This window comes from Balearica regulorum, chromosome 2 (assembly GCF_011004875.1).
Source record: "Balearica regulorum gibbericeps isolate bBalReg1 chromosome 2, bBalReg1.pri, whole genome shotgun sequence".
NCBI classification, from domain to species: domain Eukaryota; kingdom Metazoa; phylum Chordata; class Aves; order Gruiformes; family Gruidae; genus Balearica; species Balearica regulorum.
Window position 1 is genome coordinate 70,966,462 of NC_046185.1, and position 24,185 is coordinate 70,990,646.

The window sequence follows — 24,185 nt, forward strand, 5'->3', positions numbered from 1 at the left end:
GGATGACGTGGGAGCAGAGTGCTGCGCAGGAGCCTCCTCTCCCCCTCGCCTACCCCTTTACCCCTCGGTTGCCCAGCCTCACGTCACGGGCCCTCCCTCGAGCCGCAGGCGCTGCCGGGCCGCCTTGGCGGCGTCAGCTTCGCCCCTGGCCCGCCCCTCGCCCGGCGGGAAGGCCGCGAGCAAGGGCTTCCCGCCCCTCAGCGCCCCCTACCGGCGGCGGACACCGCCCCGCTGACGTCACACCGTGACGCACCCTCCGGGGACGAGCACCTCCCAAAGCCGGTTGCTAGGCGGCGGGGAGGCGCTTCCTCCGCCTGCCGGAAGTGACGGGCAGGCGGGCGGGGCGGTTGCCTGCGTGGGGGATGCGCGAGCGGCGGTGGCGGGGCGGCCCGGCTGATCCCGAGCGGGGCTGCGGGGGGGCGGGGGGGGGTCGGCCGTCGCCATGCTGAGCCGCAGCTCGTTCACCAGCCTGGTGGTGGGGGTGTTCGCCGTCTACGTGGCGCACACGTGCTGGGTGATGTACGGCATCGTCTACACGCGGCCCTGCCCGGCGGCGGCGGGGGGCGGTGCGGCGGGGTGCGTCTGGCCCTACCTGGCGCGGAGGCCCAAGCTGCAGGTAAGCCGGGCGCAGCCGGCGGGTAACGGGCGGCCGGCCGCGAGTGGCGCCGGGAGCAGCCCCTGCTGCCCGAGGGAGGCGGCCGGACACCGTTTCGCTCCTCGGTACCGTGTGGGCTCCGGTCCCGGCCTGGTAGGGCCTGCCCAGGCCTGGCTCCTCCGTCACCGGCCCTGCGGTCCTGGGTGCGGGAAGCGCCGCGCTGACTCGGCTGACAGCTGCGGTCACGCGTGGCCTGCCCGCGGCCCGAGCGCGCAGCTCCCTCCTCCTCCTCCTCCTCCCCCTCCTCCTCCTCCTCCTCCTCCTCCCCCCGCTGTAGCGCCGCGGTTGTCGCGGGCGGGGGGGGGGGGGGGGTGCGGCGTGCGGGCTGCGGGCCGTGGGCCGTGCGGCTGATGCCCCCGGCTGAAGCACGGGGAGGGTCAAAGTGCGTTTTAGTGTCTTGATTTCGTCTGTCTGTCGGCACGTACACTGAACAGAGCAGCCGGGCCGGAGAAATGGCTCAACGTGCTTGGAAATCTTTGACTTCAAGTATAGGTCATCCTGTAAAAATGTATTTGGTGGCTGTGTTACCACGTGTTTCTGCACCTAGAAGGAGGGAAGGGGTAGCCGGCAGCCGTGTTAGAGGTTTTTTGTGTACACCGTTTTCTTTCCGACTGTATATAACCATCGCGAGACTGGGGAAGTTAGAGAGACTGAAATACAGCTCCGTGCTCGAAGCGTGGAGCTGATGCATAAACTTCATGTTTCTGTACTCTGATTTCTCCGTGCTGTGTTTCCGTTTCAGTTAAGCGTGTATACTACCACACGGTCAAGCATTGGTGCTGAGAGTAACGTAGATCTGGTTTTGAACGTGGAGGATTTTGATATTGAGTCCAAATTTGAAAGGTAAGTATCCAGACTACGAGTTCTTTGTTTAATTCTAAAGTACATGTCCTAACTCGTAGTTACGTGTATGGAAGTATGCATGAAGTAAGGTAGACTGTGATGGCTGTGTTGAAAGAGTAGAGTTGTTTTTGTGTTCCTTGTTTTGGGGTTAAAACTATTTTTGTCTGCTCTACAGGATACTCTACAAGTATCTACAGGATACTTGTTTTCATAAAAGTAACAACCTTATTTGCCATGTTAGGGCAGGAAAGATGTTAGCTGGATTTCAGCCTTAGAGTTGAGGACAAAGTGCTGCTGTTAATAAAACCAGTATTTTTCTCTTTAATTAAAAGTTCCTGGAATGTTTCATGAATTAAACATTGGTAAAGTGCCTGCCTTGATGGAAAGGGTGTGCTGTGTTCACCTGGCACTGAGAAATAGACTCTTAGACAAACTTTTCTTACATTGACAGTCATCTCGTAGTTGCAAGAAACAAACCTTGCAAAGCCAAGCTACACTAGTAAATACAGAAATGCTTTTTGTTCTCTTGTAGATTTTACGAATCTTGAATGCTGTCCTATGTTATCTTAACTTTCAAATTTCCCTGTAACCATTCATCTCACTAGCTGTGCTAGATCGATAACATCCGTATGATGTGCTGAACTTACGTATTGGTTTGTTTGGATCATCGTACTATTTTCAGCCATATAGACAAATGTTTTACAGAAGCATGCTTTGCTTATAATAGTAAAAATTACTTTCCATTGTGAAAATCTAAGTCCAAGTGCCTGGAAACACTTGAGACTTTCATCTAATAACACATGTAGCCAGTCCTAATAGCCTGTTGTTCCTAATAGCCGTGGCTTCCGACCTGAAATAGAGTTTGGAAGTCAAACCGTGTTCTCTTGTCCTGTGTTTTAGCAATATACTTTTCTGTAACTGTTTTAGCGCTAACAATCAAAAAGTAAAGCTTCTTTTTCTGGTAATTTAGGGTTTCGAGATCTTCTGAAGGGATGTTGGTGCTAAGGTGGAATAAGTTTGTGCCCTTAGACAAATTCCCAAGTATGACACTCTATGTATGCCTCTATACAATTAAAATGATTAGAACTACTTGTTTTGTGCTTCGTGTTTTCTGTCTCGCTTTTGTTTAAAATAGTTGCCTTATTCTTGATTCTCTTGTCGCAGAGTCTCCCAGATTCTTTCATGTTCTGCGTTTTCTATAATTAAAGAACATATTGGTCTGTAGTTTAGGTCATTAAACTTCATCTCTGACAGACTTGAAAATATAAGAATTGTTTTATCGACAGTCTGCTAAACCATTGAGCAAAATAACCTGAGCAAATGTACAGGAATAGGGGAGGCATTATGTAAGGTTGCAAGTCAGATGATTTCTTGGCTAACACAAGGGGGGGTGACTCTGTGGTTTGGGGCTCCAATCTGGAGTTCTGTGCTTCACATGCCATAGCTGAGAGGATATTTTATTAATGCAAAGTACTTAGCAAAACTCGATTTTCTTTTTAAACTTTGTATCATGTGTACAACCTGTGATACATAATCAGCACAAGGAAGGCTGTTTTCTATAAGCGCTGTGATAATTTCGACCTTACAACCTATTGTCAGGGGAAAACAACAAAAGAACTGATGAGGCAGTCCTGTGTTATCTAGGGTAATAAAGGATGAATTGGACAAGGGTTAAAGTATCTTAAGATAATAGTAAAACCTTGGAAATGCAAATATTATGGTGCATACTGGAGTATATAAATCGATCCCATCCAGCCATAGCTCATCAGGGCATATTAGCCAGAACTAATTGTAGTATGCCAGGCAACCCAAATGTGTCTTTTTTTTTTTTTTTTTTTTTAGTGTCCCCAACCTTTTTTTGCTTGCTGCCAGCAGATCTTCAGTGATCCTTACAGCTAAATATTTCAACATGTGCTATGTCATCTCATAATGTGTTTATTTTGTATTTTAGGACAGTGAATGTCTCTGTACCAAAGAAAACCCGAAATAATGGCACGTTATATGCATATATATTTCTTCATCATGCTGGCATTTTGCCTTGGCATGACGGTAAACAGGTGCATATAGTAAGCCCTCTGACCACATACATGGTCCCTAAACCAGAAGAGATTAATTTGCTCACTGGAGAGTCGGCCACGCAGGTAGGTGGCTTTTCCATCTATAGATGAATAAGTGCAAAAAAAATAATTTGTTTCATAGACGCTTCTGGTGTTAGCATCTGCTGTGCTTGCACTTTTACACTAATGATGATATTAGGAAAAAAAAAATCAAACCACCTTTTCTCGATTATTAGCTTGTACACTAGTAGGAGACCGCTTAGCACAGCAGAGGTAGAACCCTTTGCAACACTGGCTGCTATTATAACACTTCCCTAGTTACCATTAATTACTTCTTTAAGGATTCATTACTTTTGGTGGAAATACTGTATTGTTCTGTTACAGCATGATGCTGCTTTCTATAGTGAATTAGATTCATGTGAAATAATATGCTCTGCTTTTATAAAACAGAGATACGAACTTGATTTTGACATTGGTGAGAGACCAATGTCAAATTGTTTCTTTTCCTTTAGGATGTTCTTTCTTTTCACTTCAATTCAAGAGAATAAGATAGCATCCTTTGACAAATGCGATGATTACTCACCAGGGAAAAAAAATGTAGTGTTGTTTAATGAAATACTTGTGAGTGGCTGTTGTGCCTCATATTAAGCAGAGCTTGAAAATTTCACTCTGGTCTTTAGCATCTGAAATACACCTATAGCCAGCAGTGCTGTTTCTAAATCCTGTCAGAATAAAGTCGAAAATGAGTTGAGGCTAGAGTGCAGCACTAGAAGTCAGAATAGGTGATGTTCATCCAAAGAAAAGCAAGTAGCATGCTCTGGGGATAAGTGTCTACTGAAAGCTAAGGTCACACTTGGTTTCAGCACTGCTTTACAGAGCATTTGGAAGCTCAGAAGTTCAAAACAAATGGTCTGATTTTTTTACTCCCAGAAATTGATATGGTTGATCATCCACATCCTTTTGACTGTTACTTTACAGTCCTCATTTCACTTTTTCTGACTAGTATCCAGATTCCTGAGGTACTAAGATTAATTAGCTGAATATTCATTCTTAATGAACAAGGCTGTGAATGGGCACTGAAGTTTTTCTGTGTCAGATTATGGTGGGCCTTTACAATCTGTTCTGTCATATTTGAGCAAAATACTTGAACTGGTCAAAATTGAGGTAAAATGTTTCTTAGTGGGCTTCTCTATTGTGATATAGTTAATGGCTCCATAGTTCTTGTGAGTTAGAGTATTATCCTGTTCAAAATTCTGTATTGTTTAGCAGTATGTATGTATGTTGTATTTTTAAAGCAAATTGAAGCAGAAAAACAGACCAATGCTCTCGATGAACCTGTCTCTCACTGGAGGTCAAGATTAACCTTAAATGTCATGGTGGAAGATTTTGTGTTTGATGGATCATCCCTCCCTGCTGATGTTCACCGTTACATGAAAATGTAAGTCAATGATTTAATTTTGCTGGATTTGTTATTATAAATTTACTGCACATTTCTTCAGAAATTCTCCCTGGCCTCCTTCAGTATTTTATGTTTAAATCGGTGCTTAGGAGACAAGAATAGATACTCTTAATGCTTGCCTTTCAGTAGTGACAATTAGTAAGATATTATGTACTGTAAAACCGTACAGGAGATCTCTTGTTCCTGGGCAGCTCAGAGTTTAGAATACTTTTTTTTGTACAGAGTTATCACAGCAAGACAAAGCAGAATGACAAAGACACAAGTAAAATGCTACAGCAGACTTCATTTCCCCTTGTTCTCAAATCATACTTCTGGCCTTTAAAGCAATTACTGTCCCTTGACCTTTGCAGTTATCCTTCATCTCCAAATTACCTGTGCAAACTGCAAGTGCCGAAGAAGCACAGCTAATCTCCTATGACATCTTTTTTTCTCCCTTTATGATTGGCTTTATTTTACTTTGACAAAGTATGTTCCTACATTATGTCATTTTCTCAAGAAGATACTGAAAAGCAGGGATAGGCTTTTAGGCCACTAAATGCAGGCAGTAGTTTCTGTTCACAGCTTGCTTAAATTACTTCCAGTGTTAACCATATAAATAGTGCTGTATTGGCTTGTGCTGTATGTTGATGCCTTTCTCTACAAGTACCCTGTTAAATCCAGAAGTAGTTGCTTAATCAGTAGACCCCAGGGTTCTGGGATAGAATCATAGAATCGTAGAATGGTTTGGGTTGGAAGGGACCTTAAAGATCATCTAGTTCCAACCCCCCTGCCATGGGCAGGGACACCCTCCAATAGACCAGGTTGCCCAGCTTCCCAGCCAGAATAGATAAACGTAGTAACTCATAAGATAGGCACATAACAAGAAAGGGTTGGACTGGGGTTGATGAACGAGGATGTTTTTTCTGGTCATGTTTAGATACGCATCAGTGCTGTTTTGTCATTGCATTATACAGGAAATAGTTTGGATATGAAATAGCTTGCTGCAATTCCACTAGCAGTAATTTTAATGGTAGTTATTACATAGAAATCTAAACCTCTTCAGTTAAATAACCAAGCAGACTTGATTTACTACTCTTCTGTATTGCTGTTGCCCATTGTATGTTCAGACTGCAGTCTTTCTCAGCATGCACAGAGACTTCTTTCTTTTGTCAACAACTAAAATTCAACTTTCGGGCTTTAAGAAGCTCTGTTATGCTAGTTCCATAAACTTCTACCGGGAACATCACAGTGTAGATAACTGCCTTTCTAGTGAAGAACTTTAAGAATTTGTCTCTCTCAGGGCATTGGGCTAAATACTTTTCTAAGATACCGACAAAGCAATTGCGTATAGGTTGTAATTTGCTAAATAACGTCCCAGTGGTCAGTATTGTAGAGGGCTCAAAGGCTGGGAAGTTTCTATATTGGCTTCATGCAGGTTGGTGAGGCGGTAGAGCAATCCAAACATGAGTTTCTGTTGAGCAGAAGGCAGAGAAGACTTCTGCTCCTAGTGCACTCTCTCCAGTAGTCTCTAGCCTTCCTATGTGTATGCCAGCCATCGTGTTCATAGTCCTGTGCTAGCTAGAGCATGTGCTATTGCTGACCTGATAGATGTCATTGGGGGTGCAGAGGAGTGGGGGCGGTGGTGGAGAGTTGCCATCGGTGTAGAAGGAGAGGGATACTTGAGACAAAGGATACAAATGTATGGTAGTAAACTTCAGCACATTTCAACATGCTTTTTAATTTTCTCTACCCTGTGTCATGCAGCAGCTTCAGCATCATCACAACCAACTTCATTTGTCTTTTTTTTTTTTCCCCTAGAGAAAAGTAAAAACAAACTAAAAGGAGAAATATGATATGCCTGATTTTTTTATGCAAACATCTCTTAATGAAAGACTCTAGGCTAGTGGCTTCTTTCTTGCTGTGTGTTAAAAGAAAATGTGCCTGAAAAGATGGTGGGAAATAGCTACATGAGTTGATCTGAAAGTGATGAATAAGTGCTAATTTGAATAAAAAGTAGTTTTCTTTTTAGATCACTACAGTCATAAAATCCATGTTTAAACATCCTAGGGTTCAGTTGGGGAAGACAGTGCATTACCTTCCAATATTATTTATTGATCAGCTAAGCAACAGAGTGAAAGATTTGATGGTGAGTAATAGAATACCTTTAATTACATTTAATAGTTTTAACAGTAATCTGCAATGTTGTGTTAATTAAGATTTTGTCATACGTTGTTTACTATAATGAAAAAGCATAAATTCACAAAAGGACTCTATCAATGACTGTTTAACTTAATGTGGTCAACTGTGGTCACTGCAGAGGCTGGATCTGGGTTTTGAGAGAGACTCCCCTCTGGCAGAAGTATCTGCCAAGCTACTCCTGCCTATTCCACCAAAAGATACTTGGATTCCATTGCTTCTGCCTTTTGGGTGGATATGGAGGACATCACTGCAGCACCAGCTGTGGTGGGAGCAGTCTTGTGAGCAATTTGACTCCCTAAGCTGAAGAAGTTGTGTTAGCATCCCAGAGTGGCTTCTGATAATCTTCTAGGGAAATGAGCATACTGTGAACACAGCTGATACTGGAGCTACACTGAGATAAGTCAGCAGCTATTCTTTTCTCTCCAAGAAATTCACTTGTGGTTAAAGTTTCTGGTGGTGCTCTCTATCACGCTAGAGTAACTTGAGCACCTGAAGGCTTGGTGTTGCAGTGCATCCAGTGATTTTGTGCACTCAAACAAATCAAGACCTAGAAACTTCAGTAATGGAATTACAGAAGGATGAGGTTGGATGAAATTTCTGGAGGTTGCTAGTCCCTGCTCAGGGTAGGATCACCTAGACCTAGAAACTTCAGTAATGGAATTACAGAAGGATGAGGTTGGATGAAATTTCTGGAGGTTGCTAGTCCCTGCTCAGGGTAGGATCACCTAGGCCGGGTTGCTCAGGATTTGTCTAGTTGGGTTTTGGATGCATCCAAGGATGGAGATGCCATAGCCTTTCCAGGCAACCGGTTCTAGTGTTCAGTCACCCCTGCAGTTAAAAAAAAAAAAAAAAGGTGGTTTTTTTAATACATTAATAGAATTTTCTGTATTCAGTTTTTGCCCAACTCTTCTCTTACGTGCAGTTCCTTTACTACAAGTTACACATGGCAGTCCGCTACATCTCAACCATGTTTGTCTTAGCAGCTCTTAGTTAAGCCCTGCAGTTCTTTTCAGTTGCACTGACTGGAATGTAGCAATCACTTACTGAGAAGAAAAGTCTTGGGGAGCGTGTCAAAACTGCTAAATGAGTATGTCTGGATTCAGCATCTTCTAGATGGAAGTCTTGGTAGATGTGAACTTTCCATAGACCTTCTAAATTGCCTTTCCAATTCATTAACTTTAGCTCAGACAAAGAATTTTGTTACTTAGTGTTGGGGAGAATCTTCTTTAAGAATTTGTATCCCCTCCACCCCAAGCTTGTTCAGCAAAATAAACTCCTGAGCATTTGTTAGAAATCTTGGTAGCGGATAGTTTTGCCCAGTATTTCTTTAGATACGCTTTTGTGATGTCTTGAAAGGTCATTGTCCTTTGTTTTAAGTTTCTTACCACAGCTCATTCAGTTCAGTACATTCATATGAGCTTCTAACTGGTCATGTACCCTGTTTACAAATAAACTCGGCATTCTCATGTTAATAATAACATTCCTGCAGTTGTCATGCATGTCATGGTTAATGCTATTGTAACTCACTGCCTTAAAGTCGTTAACAATCCCGAGAAGTGCTGCAAAGTTCCATCAAAACTAGCAAACTTCCCCTTCAGCACTGGCTTATGTGACTTCTCAGTAGTGACTTGCCAAACTGCTCGCAAGCCCTGCAGAAAGAGTGGTCTGATAGTATGCACGCTGTGAGATAATGAGGGGTAGGTGCAGAACAGGAAGAGGGTGATACAGCTCTTGTGGCGATACAGCATTTGGCTGTAAACAGGGGCATAGATGCTGTTTGGTGTGCCCGACCTAGAGTCATGGAGCCAAAGGTGCATTTTCCCTGCTTGTGCTAGGCTGCATAGATTTTGAAGTGACTATTATTTTGGCCCAGATGTAGGTCTAGAGGTTATGGGTTCCTCATGTTCTTATATGTTCTTGCCAACGCTGGGAGTTTGGAGATTACACAGGATTCTGATTTAATAGAGAGAAAACTTTAAAATTCATATGCTGAACTTACTTGCTTTGTTCACACACTGTTCTGTAGTACTGATAGAGTGCTAGAAGTAATATGTGATGTTCTGAGGCTGTACTACAAGAGTAGGTTGTATTGCAGAGGTTCAGTAACTCCCTCATTTTCAGAGGCTTAGCAATCATAACACTCAGCTAGGTTGTGAGGCAACACTTGTGGACTTCTAATTGTTCATTGAGAAAGAGTTCATTCTTCTAATCTTTATATGTTCATTTAATTTGCTTTTGGCGTTGAAGAATTCCTGTCTCCGTCTTGTTTTGCAATCTGATTTTCTCCGTACACTACCTGTAACTCCTTAGTAGTGCTTTGTCTGTGGAGAGTGCAGTTGCTGCATGTTTTGTTTTCTGTCTGTCCTGCATAAATAAACTTCTTTTTCGTTTTCTCTCAGAAATGCTGATGCTTTCTTTGATAGGCTGAGATATTGAAATGAGAATGGAGGGATTACAGGCATCCTTTAAAAAAGCAGCAGCCTGGAAGATGTTTATGTAGCTTTTGGTAAACAGCTGTAGAATCTCGCCAGCATTGTCTACTGTCAGCTCTAACCACATTGTTTTCACCCTATTTTGTTGTTTGTTTGTTTGTTTGTTTTTTCCCCAGACAGTTCAGAGATTCCTGGCACCGTTCTAGTTTCTCAAGCTTTCTCCCTGCTGTGTTTATAAAACTTTCTCAGCTTCCCTTTCTCTCCCATGCATGCATGTTCTGCCACTGTCTGAAAAGCTTACAGGGTCTTGGGAGGCTGGGGAGATTGAGAATTGTTTGTACTCACTGGAGGAAAGGGTGAAGAGGAGAGTGAATGTCATCCCCAGTTCACACCTGACTGCTACGTGGGGAGGCTAAAACCATGTTCTGTACCGTAAGGATCAGAAGAAGCCTATTCATGTCAGTGTCAGCTAACTAATTACTGTAGAAATAGATGCAACGTAGAGCAGCAGTTCTGAGATGGGAATTATGATTGGCTAGTAATTAGGAGCCTGGAGCAATAGATCTCAAACTGTTGCAATTCAGAATGCCTGCCTGTCTGCAGTCTTGAGCTATCCTTAAAAGTTGAAAATTTGCACCTAGGTAGCTACGGGGAATTCTAACATCTGCAAGGTCAATTTTTTTTTTTTTTTTTGTTTTAAACTTATTTGAGAGACAGACACCTATCAAGCAGAAGGATGTGAGGTAATTTAAGATTTTTTTTTTTTTTTTTCCCCCTAGCTTAAGGGGGCCCCAGGTAGTTCTTATCATAACTAAAGTGTAGATGATACAGGAGGATTAGCTGAAATTATTTCTCTTGGAGCAGGAAGAGGATTTCTGTGACACCCCATATCCCAAGTTTTGCAGGCAGGGTAGCTTGCTTAGCTTTAGCTGTGGTGTCTTCACCAGTTTGGGTAAGTAGTATCATCTTGCTTCCCCACCTTTTGTTTTGGTATGAGTTGTTTTAACTTTAATTTCTCTCAGAAACAGCCTCAATTTAGTAAAGTTTTGACTATGGCCTTTGGGATGTGATTTCTATTTTTTTTCATCCTCTAGTTTAGGTAATCTTAGCATATACTTTCAGAGAAAAACTGTCAGAAGAGAGAATTATCTTAAGCACACTTTTCCCACTTGAGACCAACAGAGGGAACTTTATGGAAACATCTCAGAGGCGTTTGTATACAGTAATAGTGAGGTTGCTGTAAGAACTTGAACAGAACAAACTGCTAATTTAGCATTTCTTGGAAAAAAAACACCAAAGACTTCAAGCATGGTATAAGAAATCTAAGATTTTATTCCCTATCAAAAAACAAACTGACCTCTTAAAATTGTGTGATTAAATTAGTGTGATATAATCACTTTCCTTTATTTAAAAAAAAAAAAAAAAAGAAATAATTGTTGCAAAATTTCTGCTATTAAAAATGAAACTCAATCTTTTTGAAATACAGGTTATAAATCGTTCTACAACAGAGCTACCTCTTACAGTGTCATATGACAAAATATCTCTTGGAAAACTCCGATTTTGGATCCACATGCAGGATGCTGTGTACTCCCTCCAACAATTTGGTATGTTTTTTATCTTTAATGACTTTAGGCCAAAACCACCCCCTCAATTTTTTTTCTTGTAAGTACATAGATGACACTTAACTCTTTTTTTTTTTTCTGGATAGCTGGTGAAAAGGTTTAATGCTACAAATTTTACGTTGTTTTACCTGAAGGTAAAGATAGAAATAAAATGTTGTCAGGTGGTAGGAAACAAGAATACAGAGGTGAATTAACCATTTTAAAAATAAATTTTATTTGAATAGTACTACCATAAAAGCATAAGGGGCCAAAATAGAGGAGAGAATTTTTGCCACAGGTTTCCCCTATGATCCATGGAACAGAAGAGCTGGATCAGTGTTAGACAAGCTTTGCTAGAAGCTATATGTCGCTGGTCACTCTAGCCCATATGTACAGTGAAATACAGGCAGGCACAGCAAAGTCTTTGGGCTCAAGCTGAGCATGAAGAAGGAATCTGGGTTCTGATCATGCTGCTTCTGACACTTCAGATCTGGCTGGCCTCTCACTTTGGCTCACTTACAAATTTGTAAGGTAATTCAGATAATAGTTTCATGCGTGGAAAGCCTCCAGTTTAAATTCTGTGTTTCGCTTAAATGTAATGGAGTAAGTGTACACCTTCACTCTGAAGTTCATATGGTCTGTGTTGGTGATGACATAGCCAAGCTTTTACTGTCTTTAAATGTTTCTTCCACTAATGCACACCTTTCTAAGTCTAATCATGACTCTTAAAAATCTGCATCTTATTTTCAGGGTTATCTTTGCAGACTTAGTTCTCTCTCAGTAGACTGTAGTTGGCTTCTTTACGCTAGAGTAAGGAAGTACGTTGTAACTGAACTGGTGATGTATATGAATGTAGGATTTTTTTTCAGATCCTCTCTTTTTAAGCTCTACAGACAGCAATTTAAACTTTTTTTCAGGCCAAGAGATCTTAAAAGCTCTGTGCCGTATTATTTTAGTGATTCTTGAATCCTTCCCAGTTGTTGTTTTTTTTTTTTTTTAATTTTTTTTTTTTTAAATGCAGATAGATATAGTATTCTACTAGTTTCCCAAGAGACGTACGCAGGGGTAATGCTGCTTCCATACTACTCAGTGTTGTTCTTTGTTCACCAAAATTTAGTCAGTAAGAGGGAGAGGGTTTGGTTATTCACTGTAATCTCTGAATTAGTATTTTATGACGGACGACTTAACATTTAAGGCACTGATTCTTCTGGGGAAGAAAAAAACAACTCTGGTTCAGCACTAGTTTCAGAGTGTAATATTGTAAGACACAGTACCTGTATACAGTGTAACTTAACTGAGAGTCTAGACTTTGTCCATTTCTTTTGCAGCCTCAGCTTTTCTCATGTTTTGTTGGGGGAGGGAGGGCAGGTAAGGAATAAGGTCATCCACAGTAGAATCCAGCTGTTTCTCCTTAGTTCAGGCTAATGCATATCAAAGCTACAAAGTATGTCTGCTTAAAATAACTTCAAAATAACTGTCTTGAAAGAATTGAGTAACTGCTTGTTCAGAGTTTGTGTGAGGCATTTGACCACCATCATTTCTCCATAAATTTTTGTGAGTCCTCTCAGAATGGCATAATTGACATTTTCATGTTCCATGTCTTGGCTGTCTTGTGATGGACATGTAGATCAAGACCTATCATCCTAGGAGTACCTCCTCTGCCTGGAACAAAAGCTTATCTAAGATGCTGCTTGTTTCCTATGTGCATGCAGATAGTGAAACATAAAGTTTAAAGTATTCCTTTTGGAATAACTTATGAAAAGGTCACCTTAGATCACTAGCAAAACTCCAAAATCACTTGAAAATTGGTAAATTCACATTCTTGCTGTGATGCAGGACAGCTGATAGGACAAAGTAAATTGGTACTGAACTCAACGGTTTCATAACTAGCACCATTGCTGTAAATGAAGCATTGTGTATTTTCTGAGAACAGTAGACTTCAATCACAGTGACTGGAACTTTACTTCATGAAGAAAGCATCTTAACAATGGCTGAAGGATTTCAAAGGGATGCTGTATCTTCTGGAAAACACACTCTTTGGTGCTGGCAACAGTATTTATCATGGACAGGTTCTAACTTTTTTTTAATTAATGGTTGTCTAGTATATAACAAGAAAGCAACATTCCTCCTTTAGGAGAATTGCAAGACAGTAGAAAATATGTATTCAGCTTCAGGTTGTGATTTCTGGAAGGTGCTTTGCCTTTCTCCGTTTATCAAAGAGAAGCTTCCAAGTTAATTCTGCAAGGACTGTCAAAGGAGTTGAAGCCTAATCCACAATGTGGGGTCTGTACGGTTGCATATATGGCCATGTTTCCCACTGATCTTTGTTGTCCTCCATGGTGTAGTCTTTTTCTCATTTTTCAGTTTTTAACATGAAGCTCACTTATATGTATCAAATAAAAGCTCAGAGACTAAGTTTGAATAATCCTTTGTCTTTCCACACAGGCAAGATTGACTTCCTGTGCTTGCCTTTTGTGTCTCTGGTACTCAGTTTGGGTTGTAGTTACACAACATGTTAAGGGCACATCAGCCTGCTTGTAACTGATGGGTTTTGTTTAAGGCAAGCCAAATAACTAGCCAAAATATAGGTTTTACCAGTAAAGCTGCCATCTTGTTTTGGATTTATGATTCCTTCATAAAACATGTGCAGATGAAATAAGATTCCTTTCACACTGGACTCTAGCATAACAGCAATTAACTGTCTAGTATTTCTTGCATAATTACTTGTTTTTTCTCTTAGGGTTTTCAGAAAAGGATGCAGATGAAGTAAAAGGAATTTTTGTTGATACTAACCTGTACTTTCTGGCTTTGACATTCTTCGTAGCAGCTTTTCATGTAAGTGGAGAAACTTTGTTTTTCAGGGACTACAGCATATGAAATAAAAAAAAAGGAGTGGGGGTGGGTTGAACTTCAACTCTTTCATTTATTGAGAATTATTCTTTGAAATAGTAATTTCAGTAGAGCAATAGAAGAGGTTTCTGTTAAAAGTCAGCTGTATTTCCAATACCAAGTTAATATACAAATCTCAAAGAAGATAGAAGTATGAGATGACTAGGTATAAACAAAACAGTCTTGACTGAAATATAAAACATTTAATTTCATTATCATCACTTTTTTTTTTTTAGCTGAACCAAAGCACCCAGAGTTAATATGTCTGTCAACATTGGTTCACATTTTCTGCTAAGCTGAGTTCTCACAAACCTTATTGCTGCAGTGGCATAGCTCAGGCACCGACAGTAGGGTTTGAGGCTCTAACTTCTAACCCCCAGAGAAATTTAGATCAGCTGATGCAGATTACTTCCAAAAATTGTCGCTGTAAAGTGCAGAGCTTGTGGCTCTAGGCATGATTGTTTGTTGTGTCTCTCTGTCAGCATTGTGTGTGTCTTGGTTTAAATATGAATGCATTTTTAACAGTTCAGCTGGTAGTCTTTAACTAGTGCATGTTTGAGTAAATGAGTATGTTTCTTGCTATTTGCAGCTTCTCTTTGATTTCCTTGCATTCAAAAATGACATCAGCTTTTGGAAGAAAAAGAGGAGCATGATTGGGATGTCTACAAAAGCAGGTATGAGCCAGAATGTGAACTGTTGTGCGTGTGCTATCTAATATATACTGTGTGTTATTAGTCTTACTCTAAGTTGAAACTTTGTAGATTCACCAAGATGGCAAAATGAGATGTATTTGTGTATGAAAAGAAGATGGCTAATGGCCTGGTTCTAACTTCGTTAGCACCGTGCTCAAGTGTCACTTACTTTTAAGACCTCATGTCACTTCTGATGTTTGACTGTCTCACACTTGAGAATAAGTTTAATATTAAAGTCAGTCACCAGATTTCCTGCGGTGAAGGAACAGAAAAATACTTTGACAAAAGAATAAGGACCAGAAGAAAATCCTGTGGGTGGAGAGAATGTACTATCATGGGTAATGCTGTCCTGTGAGTCCCCTGTGATCCTTGTAGATAACTACAGGTTCCAAAATATTTGGGAGGGAAAATGCTGTAGTATAATGCTGTTATTTGATTTGGTCTTTGGTGTAAACAGGAGCAGAAGAAGCTCTTGCGGGAGGCAGGGAAGAGCATAGGAGGGTTGAGTTGACTTGAAGGTAGGGAAGATGAAAGAAACATAATGGCATAACATCCTGCCAAGCCTTCCTAGAGACAGATGAAGGTAGTAGCCAGCCCTGGACGCTTGAGGTTTAACACCCCACTCCCCAGCATTGTTTATTATGCTAATACTGCTTGTTTTTCTAATAGTTTTTCCCACTCTGATTATAAACCAAAATGGTAAACTTGGAGTCACTGGACCTCTGAGACTATCCCTAATTCTGTCATATATATGGATTGATTAAAACATGTGAGGAATATCAATACCAGGAAAAAACTTAGACATTCTAAATTACGATGAACAGCAACATGTTTGTCTCATGTTTCTCGTTTCTCTGTTTATTGTCTTCATCGGAGTGCCTTTGGTTTTGTAAGACATTTATACTGCTGTTGGCAAATGAATGCCAAAAAGTTAGTAAAAATTCAAAATCGTCCATGAAATTTCAAAATTAGTGTTAATTGCCAGTTTTAAAAGTGAGTAAAGTCAAATTGGAAAGACTGAGTGACAAAGGTTTTTTTAATCTTACTGTCAAAGTATCGATCTTCAGTCTCTGGTAATCGATGGTTTCATCCTCTCCTTAGCAAGCCTAATCACATTTCTGCCTGTATCTCCTTCTTGCCCTGAGGAAGAAGTGCAACAGGCAGTTGCTCTGGAATCGTACAGTGTAATCGTTGATGTCTGAGTGTGTCGCAGCTCTTCTCTCTTTCTGTTCCTGCTTAGGAGGATGGATATTTGAATCTAAGAAGTAGTTGGTAGACACTTAGAAGCATCCAAGGTTTTGCAAAACCTGAAAAATAACCCTAAAATAAACTTTGTAACATCTACAAACATTAAATTAGTTGCATGAGTTTCAAAGCCTGACATTATGTTACCTCACAGCCTTTCAGCTTCCTCAAGACAAGAATCATGAACATAGTTCATAATGGAACTGATACATTGCTGACTTGCTGCAGTACAGAAGTTTTCCTTAAATATTCTGATTTCCTTTCATCTTTTGTAATACGGATTTCATAAAATGTTTTTGTTCCTTATTTGCCTGGAGGTATACAGGTCACTGACTGTTTCTAGGACTATTTGATATCTCAAGATGTATATAGGAGAAGTTCATGCTTAAAGAATGACAGAATTGTAGTAAATAGGCCAACAGTGTTCTGTCAGCTCAGCTGTTCATTTAAATATTAATAAGCCTTTTGTTTTCATTTTTTCTGTCTAGTGCTTTGGCGGTGCTTTAGTACTGTGGTTATATTTCTTTTCCTTTTGGATGAACAAACAAGTTTATTGGTACTAATCCCGGCAGGCATTGGTGCAGTGATTGAGGTGAGTTCTTAAAGCTCTAGAACCGAATACCAGTATTCACAGCAACATCCATAGTTTATTGTAGAAAAAGAATGCTCAGCTAGTTGCTGGAAAAATTACTGCTGGTGTAGTATGCTGTCTTAGCAGTGTTAACTGGCTTTCAGGGTAGAGGAGATTGTGACCCTTTATCAAATAACTAAACTGGAAGTATGAGGTTTTTCTGGGATGAGTCAGCTGGTATTGTGGAAACCAAACATAGAGCTGTGCTGAGGTTCCTTCCTATCGCATCATCTGATAGGCATCACTCCTGATGAGGTATGTATAACCATGTCAGCAAACCTTCCTGGAAACAGTGTGCCGTCAGACAGTGCCACAGGTCTGCAGCTTGCTCCTTGGCCATGACTGAGGTGCTTGGGGAAGGAGGGAAAGGAGGAGACTGCTGGCTGCGTTCATTATTCCAGCAGAAAATTTTTTACGTCTGATGTATTTCTGTGTGTTAAGTTTTCTGTATCAGATTTGCTGGAGGTTTTGTTTCTATAAATAGAAATTTAGGCTTATGTTTCAAAATTTCTTTAGCTGTCTGAAATTTTAACAAAGTTCCAGGCATAAATATATATCCCTGTAAATATGCTGCTACTTTTGTAGAATGTCTTTTAATTTGATCCTTGAGATCTAAATAACTAAATTTAAAAAAAAAATCCTTGAATATAAAGACTTCAGAAATTCAAAAGTATCAAATGGTTTGAAAGTGCATCAGGTCAAGAAAAGCGATGCTTTTGTTTGGTTTCTAGTGAAGAAGAAGAAATAGCCCTAGTATCTAAATCACTATTTTTTTTCAGAAGTTTTAGTGGAAACCAGATGAGGCATCTACGGTTGTAGGGTAACAGGAACGATCTCTCATGATGTTCTGAACACTAGTTTCTCATACAGTAGTAATAGTCACATTGCTTCTGTACTAAGTAATTTTCTCACTTGCATCAAGGATGACAGTAAAGGATCATCTTTACCACATTGCACATTTTTGTTTGGAAGATATGATGGGTGAGAAGAGAATAATGATGTATGTAAAGTTAAACAAACAAACCTTGTCCACAAAAAGCTTCATGGAGCATAGCTCTCCTGGTGAGCTTACTGCATTGCCTGAGTTGTTGAACCTGTATAGCAGGGTGGGTACATCCTGTACAGCAGGGTGGGTACATGAGTGAATTTTCAGGTGTGCTGAACCTTTGGTTACGTTAGGGTCAAGCTGTTACAGCTGTACAGTATGTAGGCAGATGGTTCAGTGGATTCACTGACTTTTGCTCATAGCCCACTACTGAAACGTGATGACCATGGAAGTGCCCACTTGATCACTGTTAGGAGCTCTGAGGCACCTCCATCTTGCAGACCCCAGCTGACCTTGAAGGCATGTAAAAACGCTTGGCAGGTTTTACGGGAGAATTTTTTACGGGAGAATTCTCTAAATGCTTGACCTGAGATGCCTGCTGGTGCTGAGAGCACCTAAGCGCTGCAGTCCAGGTATCCTGGAAGGACTACGTTATTTCACTTACGGTACATCATCTGATATGGAGTCTTAATAGTGCAGGCTCCCCATGTCTAGTGACGTGGCATTTGGTTTGTATAGAGACGCAGGCAGTGTGCTGCAATTAGGCTGATGCAGCTTTATGCAATGGGTGCTTAGAATAGATACTCTGGGGTCTTGATTCTGATTATCTGAATCCTGCATAAGACATTATTTTGGATAATCCTTTATGTGCACATTTTGGTTTTGCTAATCACAGCTCTGGAAAGTGAAGAAAGCTTTGAAAATGACAATCAAGTGGCAAGGCTTGAGACCCAAAATTCAGGTATAGTAGACATTGACCTGTTAATGATTACATTCTTGAGTTGTCCATCTGTTTCCAGGTTACTGTGCAACTTGGCTTTTAGTGAAATGAAGATTCTAAAAAAAAAAACCCAACTATTAAAGTTTCCTATGTAGATCTTCTCTTTATGGATGGCTTAATCCAAAAGCTGAACGAGCATTTTCAAACTTAAAAACCTCTTTGATGAATTCTGTAGAAGCAGCAGCTATTATTTGTACGTATTTATGGTGTGAGAAACTTCAGAACTCCTCTGTCAGTCCTGCTAAAACTTAGCAGGTGGGACTGTGCTCCTGCCACTGTGTCAGAAAGGCATTCTTAACTGACATTGTGATTTAAAGTAAGAAACTAAATATTTCATGAAGCTGTAGGTATGCCTTCTTCATTGTGGAACTAGTAGAAGACATGACATGTTCTGGGGACAGGACAGCCTTTGAGAAATCCTCTGGGTAAAAATTAAATCCTGAGACTGTTTGCAGGACATGCAGTGGCAGCAGGGGTCCAAATTAACATTATTTTTTGACGTGAGTGTAATCTTTTTAAAGTACAATCTACACTGAAAGTTTCTCTTGTTGGTAGGAGAAACAGTTGCTAATCTTCAGTGTTTACTTCACAAGAAGTATTGGGGTTTTGTGCTGCCAGAAGTCTGTGCATCTTGAGTGGCTGATAGCTCTGGTTGTTCCTTTGTCAATATTCAAGGAACTGTGTTTAAGCAGTCACAATTTGTGGAGATAATCCATAACTGACCTCTTAATGCATGAAAATGGTTATGGTTTTTAAAAATGGCTTCCTGTATCTGCCAGATTCTTAGCCACTTGACTTTGCTTTTGCTTTGTGAAGTCTGCTGTCTCAACAGCATTTTTGTAAGTAAAGAAATCCTGGATGTTTGGTGTAAAATATGAAGGGAAAAATAGAACTTTTTTGCCTACCCTGTATTTAGCAGGCTTATAAGAGCTTTGAACTGTTACCTAGCTTAATGTCTAAGCAGTTTAGTTTGCAGTTTAAATCTCTGTGTAGGGAGTCAGATACCAAATGCTTTTCCCTCCAGTTCTGACTTGATTATGCTTTTTACATATTTGCAGTTTGGTACATACAATGACTCTGAAAAGAAAACTGAGGAGTATGATACCCAGGTAAGAGAGAATCCTGTGGCTTCTGATCTATAGAGTCTATGTGGCCTACTGATTGACTTGTTTCACTCTTTTTATTGCTGCAAGTGTTCTCTCATAGTTGTCATGTGGATCATCACCATGTGGATGATCAGATAGTGGAGATTCATTCTGGTAATTTATGAAAAGAAATAGCGAAAGAGTTCTTCTGTTAGCTGAATCTGGTTGAAATATTTCTCTGAGAAGCAGAATTGCAAGTGACTTACCTGAAGAGAAATGTCCTAAAGGGTCTTCATTCACAAATTTGAAAATTGATAATTGTACTTGTCATTTATACTGGAGGAATGTTCATGTGCTTCCTGATTTCTGAAAAGAGTTGAACATAGGTGGCAACATTGGTGTTAAGCAGAGAGCTACTCTTAGACCCTGATCCTCGTGCTGCCTCTTGTTGCTTATGCTCTAACGTCCTTTGTGGTCTGAACTGATCATTGGAATTTTTATCACCTTCTCTACAACTGGAAGTATATTGGAAATAATAGTAGACATTTGTGAATAGGAAAAAATTTTCAGGGAAAAAAAATATGTGACTGTCTTCTCGTTAATGCCATGAAAAGTCTGCTGTATATAAAATGTGAACTAACAAACTATCTTCCTTGTCTGTTAGGCTATGAAATACTTGTCATATTTGCTCTATCCACTGTGTATTGGAGGTGCAGGTTACTCCTTGCTGAACGTCAAATACAAAAGGTATCATAAATCATAAATGATTTTCTACAGAATTGAAGCATTCCCCATTTTTTTCTATATTAATTAATTGGAGATGATGGGTTATGGAAATCAGTTATTTTACTTTGCTCAATTCATAAGCCAGGAACTGGAAACTTCCTCATTCTATAGGAGCTAAAGCTGAAGTGTCTAACTGTTTGTTGGGGTTTTTTTAACATCCTGTAAGCTACAGGTTGTTGTATTTTGCAAGTAACCTGATATAACTAGTATAGATTTCAATAGCTTGCATACATGAGTAAGCCATCAATCAGAAGAGCAGAAAGAAAGCTGGCACTGATGTTCAGAGAACTGGTAAGGTGACAGGAGAGATGAGAAGAATTCAGTGGTTAAACCTGTCCAGTAACAGAGAGAAGCAAAAACTGTCCCAAAATTATTTGCTCTGAACAAGAGGTTCCTCTGTTCCTAAATATGATAGCTAGGATGGCAAGCCAGCAACAGCGTTTTTAAGAATGGACTCGATTCCTTTAGAGACATGGGCTTTTACTGCAACATACTGATACTTCAGCAACAGACTCAGTATTTCATGAAAAGGTGGAATACTTGTCCACTTTCACTTAAAATAATACAATTAGTTCATTTTGTATTGGAGAGATGCACGCAAGTATGCAGCCACGAGACTTTGCTGTAGGAAAAAATCTGCAAATGCAAGTATGGTTATGGCCATGTAGATGGGGTTTTTGGCGTTTTTTTTTTTAACAGTCTTTAGTCCCAGAAGGGGTGGGAGGGAGAACAAGCAGTAGCTTAAAATAACATCAGAAAGAACTACTGTTGCTGTATACGTGGGCCATAGCACTTGTGCTAGAAACTGGGGCGATTTCTAGGCTATTAGAAAAGTATTTTTTTCAGAAGGTTCTTGTCTTGGTAAGGAGCTAAGAAATATGCAGCGTTTAAAAATCCTGCTTTTCTCACAAAATTCTTAAATTCATCCAGTACTGCAAAATATTACATGCCAGGTGTTCTGTGAACTGTAGCTTGAGAAAGTGAAAACAATTCATAATCATAGAATTTTTGTCAGTGTTAAATCTATTTGTAAGGAAATGTGACGGAACAAGTAATCTTAACAGTGGATTATCTTTTAATCTCGCAGCCATTTTCTGATGCATTTTTTAGATGTTTGTGGATTAGTGAAATGCTGCCACAGCTGTAACATTGCTATTAACATGTCACTGACACAGCAGTGCAAGTTTAATTTTACATAATATAACCTGAGCATCACAGTTATGAGCTGTTGGTACTATCACAAGCAGAAGTATGCAATTTGACCAGTATCTGTAATGCCACTGGTATTTTACTAAGATTGTGCTCCTGGGAAGGCTTGTTAGATGTAAGGAAGGGAAAATGTAGATTGCTTGTATTTACCTTTTTGTTGGTTTTGTGGTTTGGTTGGTTGGTTTTTTAAGTGCCTACTATAGTGATTTGCACTGAGTGGTATTTGTTGATTGAAATTTGATAAGTCCTTACAATGCCATATTAAGTGTCTCTTTAGTATTTAGAATATAGTGTTACCTTTGCGAGTCTTAATGCAGTCGGGGTTCAGTGCACAGTATTATCTGATGTCTTTTTGGGTGCAGAAGTCTTAGAACATTCTGAAAAAGTATAAAAGCAGTTGATAAAGCTCTCCAAACTTGTTGAATGTGCTGATAAACATCCTTTGCTTAAACTTTTCACACCTTCTCTGGAGCCCTTCCTAAAGCAAGGAAGATGTGAGGTATTTAGTTCTTACATAAAGTAATTCACAACACAGCCACTTCTTGGAGTAGTCAGCATGCAGTCATATAGAGGATGTATTACAGGAGTGCGTATATATATATATTTTTGGCTGAGGTGAAAAAATAACTGAACTGGCTTCTTTCTTTGTAGCTGGTATTCCTGGTTGATTAACAGCTTTGTCAATGGTGAGTCCCTGCTTGTGTTGTTTTTTTTTTCTATTCATATTTCTTCAAATGGAGGCCAAGACACAAAAGTAGAAAATTAACTGCTATCCACTGGATCACTGTAATATAGAGCAATAACTTGACTGGAGGTTCCAAAATTATCACAGTGATTGAGAAGGGGAGAAGAATCAACCCAAAGTGAAACAAAAGGATTAGATGCATCTTCTCTCTTCAGGAAAATGAGTGTAAATCTCTAATTGTGAAAGTATAGTTGTGTGGTGTACTTCTGTGGTGCATTTGTCCGTAAGTTTTCCATCTTTTATCTTCAGGAGTGTATGCTTTTGGATTCCTGTTTATGCTGCCCCAGCTGTTTGTAAACTACAAGGTAAGATTAAAAATTAATAAAAGACTACTTTTTTTAGTCTATTCCAGAATTTATTACAAATTTGTATTTTTAATCCTAGATGAAATCTGTTGCACACTTACCGTGGAAGGCTTTCACATACAAAGTAAGTAAAGCTCTAATTTAAAGATTGGTGCAGTCATTTTGGAAATAGTTTTCTGTGAGAAACAGCTTAGTATTATGTAGCTTAAGGCTGACAGTTTAAGAACTAAGCTGACAGTAAAACCAAATTTGTTTGCATGTTTAAAAAAAAAATTGATTTCTATTTTTCATAATGACTTCCATATGATGAGAATACCTGCATCCTAGTTTTGATGATAATACTGGTTTTTCTACTGTCAGCTGTCTTGCATGGGTGCAAATGTTGGTCCTGCAAATAAACTGCTCAGTCTCAATACATTATTTTGGGAAGAGAGAGGATTGTATTAACAAAGGATAGTTCTCAAGAAACAGACAGGCCCACTAGGAGACCTTAATTTGGCAGGTTCCAGGAGCTACCAGAGGCTGAAGTAATGTACACACTGTTCTGTGCTGGGGTGGGATTTCTGAGCTGCTGGGCAGTGTAATGACGAACGTGGTGGGTGGTTACACAGTGGAAAAGGGGCAGCACTGTGGTGTCTCCACTGCTTAGACTGCCCTTGTAGGAAATAATGTGATGCTGTAGCAAAGCTTAACACCAGACCTTGGAGGAGGGAAAGGTGAGTTGATTTCAAAACAAAGTCAACTTACTAACCCTTTGATACCTGCATACCCACAAGCCAAGCACCCACATGAGTGTCCAAGTGGTTTGTGTCATACTCAGGCACCAAGACGGATGTACCTGAGTATCCCAGTCAGGATTCCTTGTGCTGATATGGAGGACAAGGGACATCCACTGTTGAGTTCCTGTTTCTCCTACGTTCTTCCTCAATCGACAGCTATGTACAGTTTTGTACCCCTAAAGAGCTGGTAGTATTTTGATTCCATCCTTGCCCATCATCTGTGAGTCATTAGGATTTTTTGTACTGGCATTTCTTTTCCTGATCATTGTGACCTGAGAAGCCCTAGATGGATGTGCTAGCATCACCAGGATCTTGATACCATCAACATGTGCCATGTTCCGCTCATAAATGCTTTCATTTATTCTTCTTTGTGCCGATGTATTATGATTCTCCAGAACATGAGTACTTAAAAAGAAACAGCATTAGAAACTGCTCAAGACATGGTGTCCAATTCTAAACAGATGATCTGGGACAAAAGAACTAAAATCTTAAAGTTTGAAGTGCCTTTCATAGCTTTTCTGTTTCTGTGAGCCTACAGCAATAGCCCAACTTTCTGCTGCTTTAATGTTTTTAAGAAATCATGGATCATCTAGGAAAACTTTGAAATAGAGCTGGTAGCAGAATAGCAACTAAACAGTGTTCAAAATGGAAATATAGTAGGAAAAAAAAAATCTAGTGTCTCAGACGTATACTAGGCAAGTCAGCATGTTTCTTAATAGGGGGAGTAAAAGGTACATTAGTGACCTAATTTTACTTTAGCAACAAAAT

The 24,185-nt window shown here is 40.0% G+C and overlaps 1 protein-coding gene across 1 annotated transcript in view; it reads left to right on the forward strand.

The window, feature by feature from the left end:
* Positions 1-364: 364 nt before the first annotated feature.
* Positions 365-24,185, forward strand: part of CLPTM1L (CLPTM1 like) — a 29,329-nt gene continuing 5,508 nt past the window's right edge. The window contains exons 1-15 of the mRNA XM_075744661.1: positions 365-616; positions 1,398-1,498; positions 3,450-3,639; positions 4,851-4,993; positions 7,061-7,139; positions 11,111-11,228; positions 13,966-14,060; positions 14,704-14,788; positions 16,540-16,643; positions 18,404-18,469; positions 19,567-19,617; positions 20,258-20,340; positions 22,240-22,274; positions 22,583-22,638; positions 22,718-22,762. Of these exons, the coding sequence (XP_075600776.1) occupies positions 443-616; positions 1,398-1,498; positions 3,450-3,639; positions 4,851-4,993; positions 7,061-7,139; positions 11,111-11,228; positions 13,966-14,060; positions 14,704-14,788; positions 16,540-16,643; positions 18,404-18,469; positions 19,567-19,617; positions 20,258-20,340; positions 22,240-22,274; positions 22,583-22,638; positions 22,718-22,762 (1,425 nt within the window). The 5' untranslated portion in view covers positions 365-442. The remainder of the gene's footprint in view (positions 617-1,397; positions 1,499-3,449; positions 3,640-4,850; positions 4,994-7,060; positions 7,140-11,110; positions 11,229-13,965; positions 14,061-14,703; positions 14,789-16,539; positions 16,644-18,403; positions 18,470-19,566; positions 19,618-20,257; positions 20,341-22,239; positions 22,275-22,582; positions 22,639-22,717; positions 22,763-24,185) is intronic.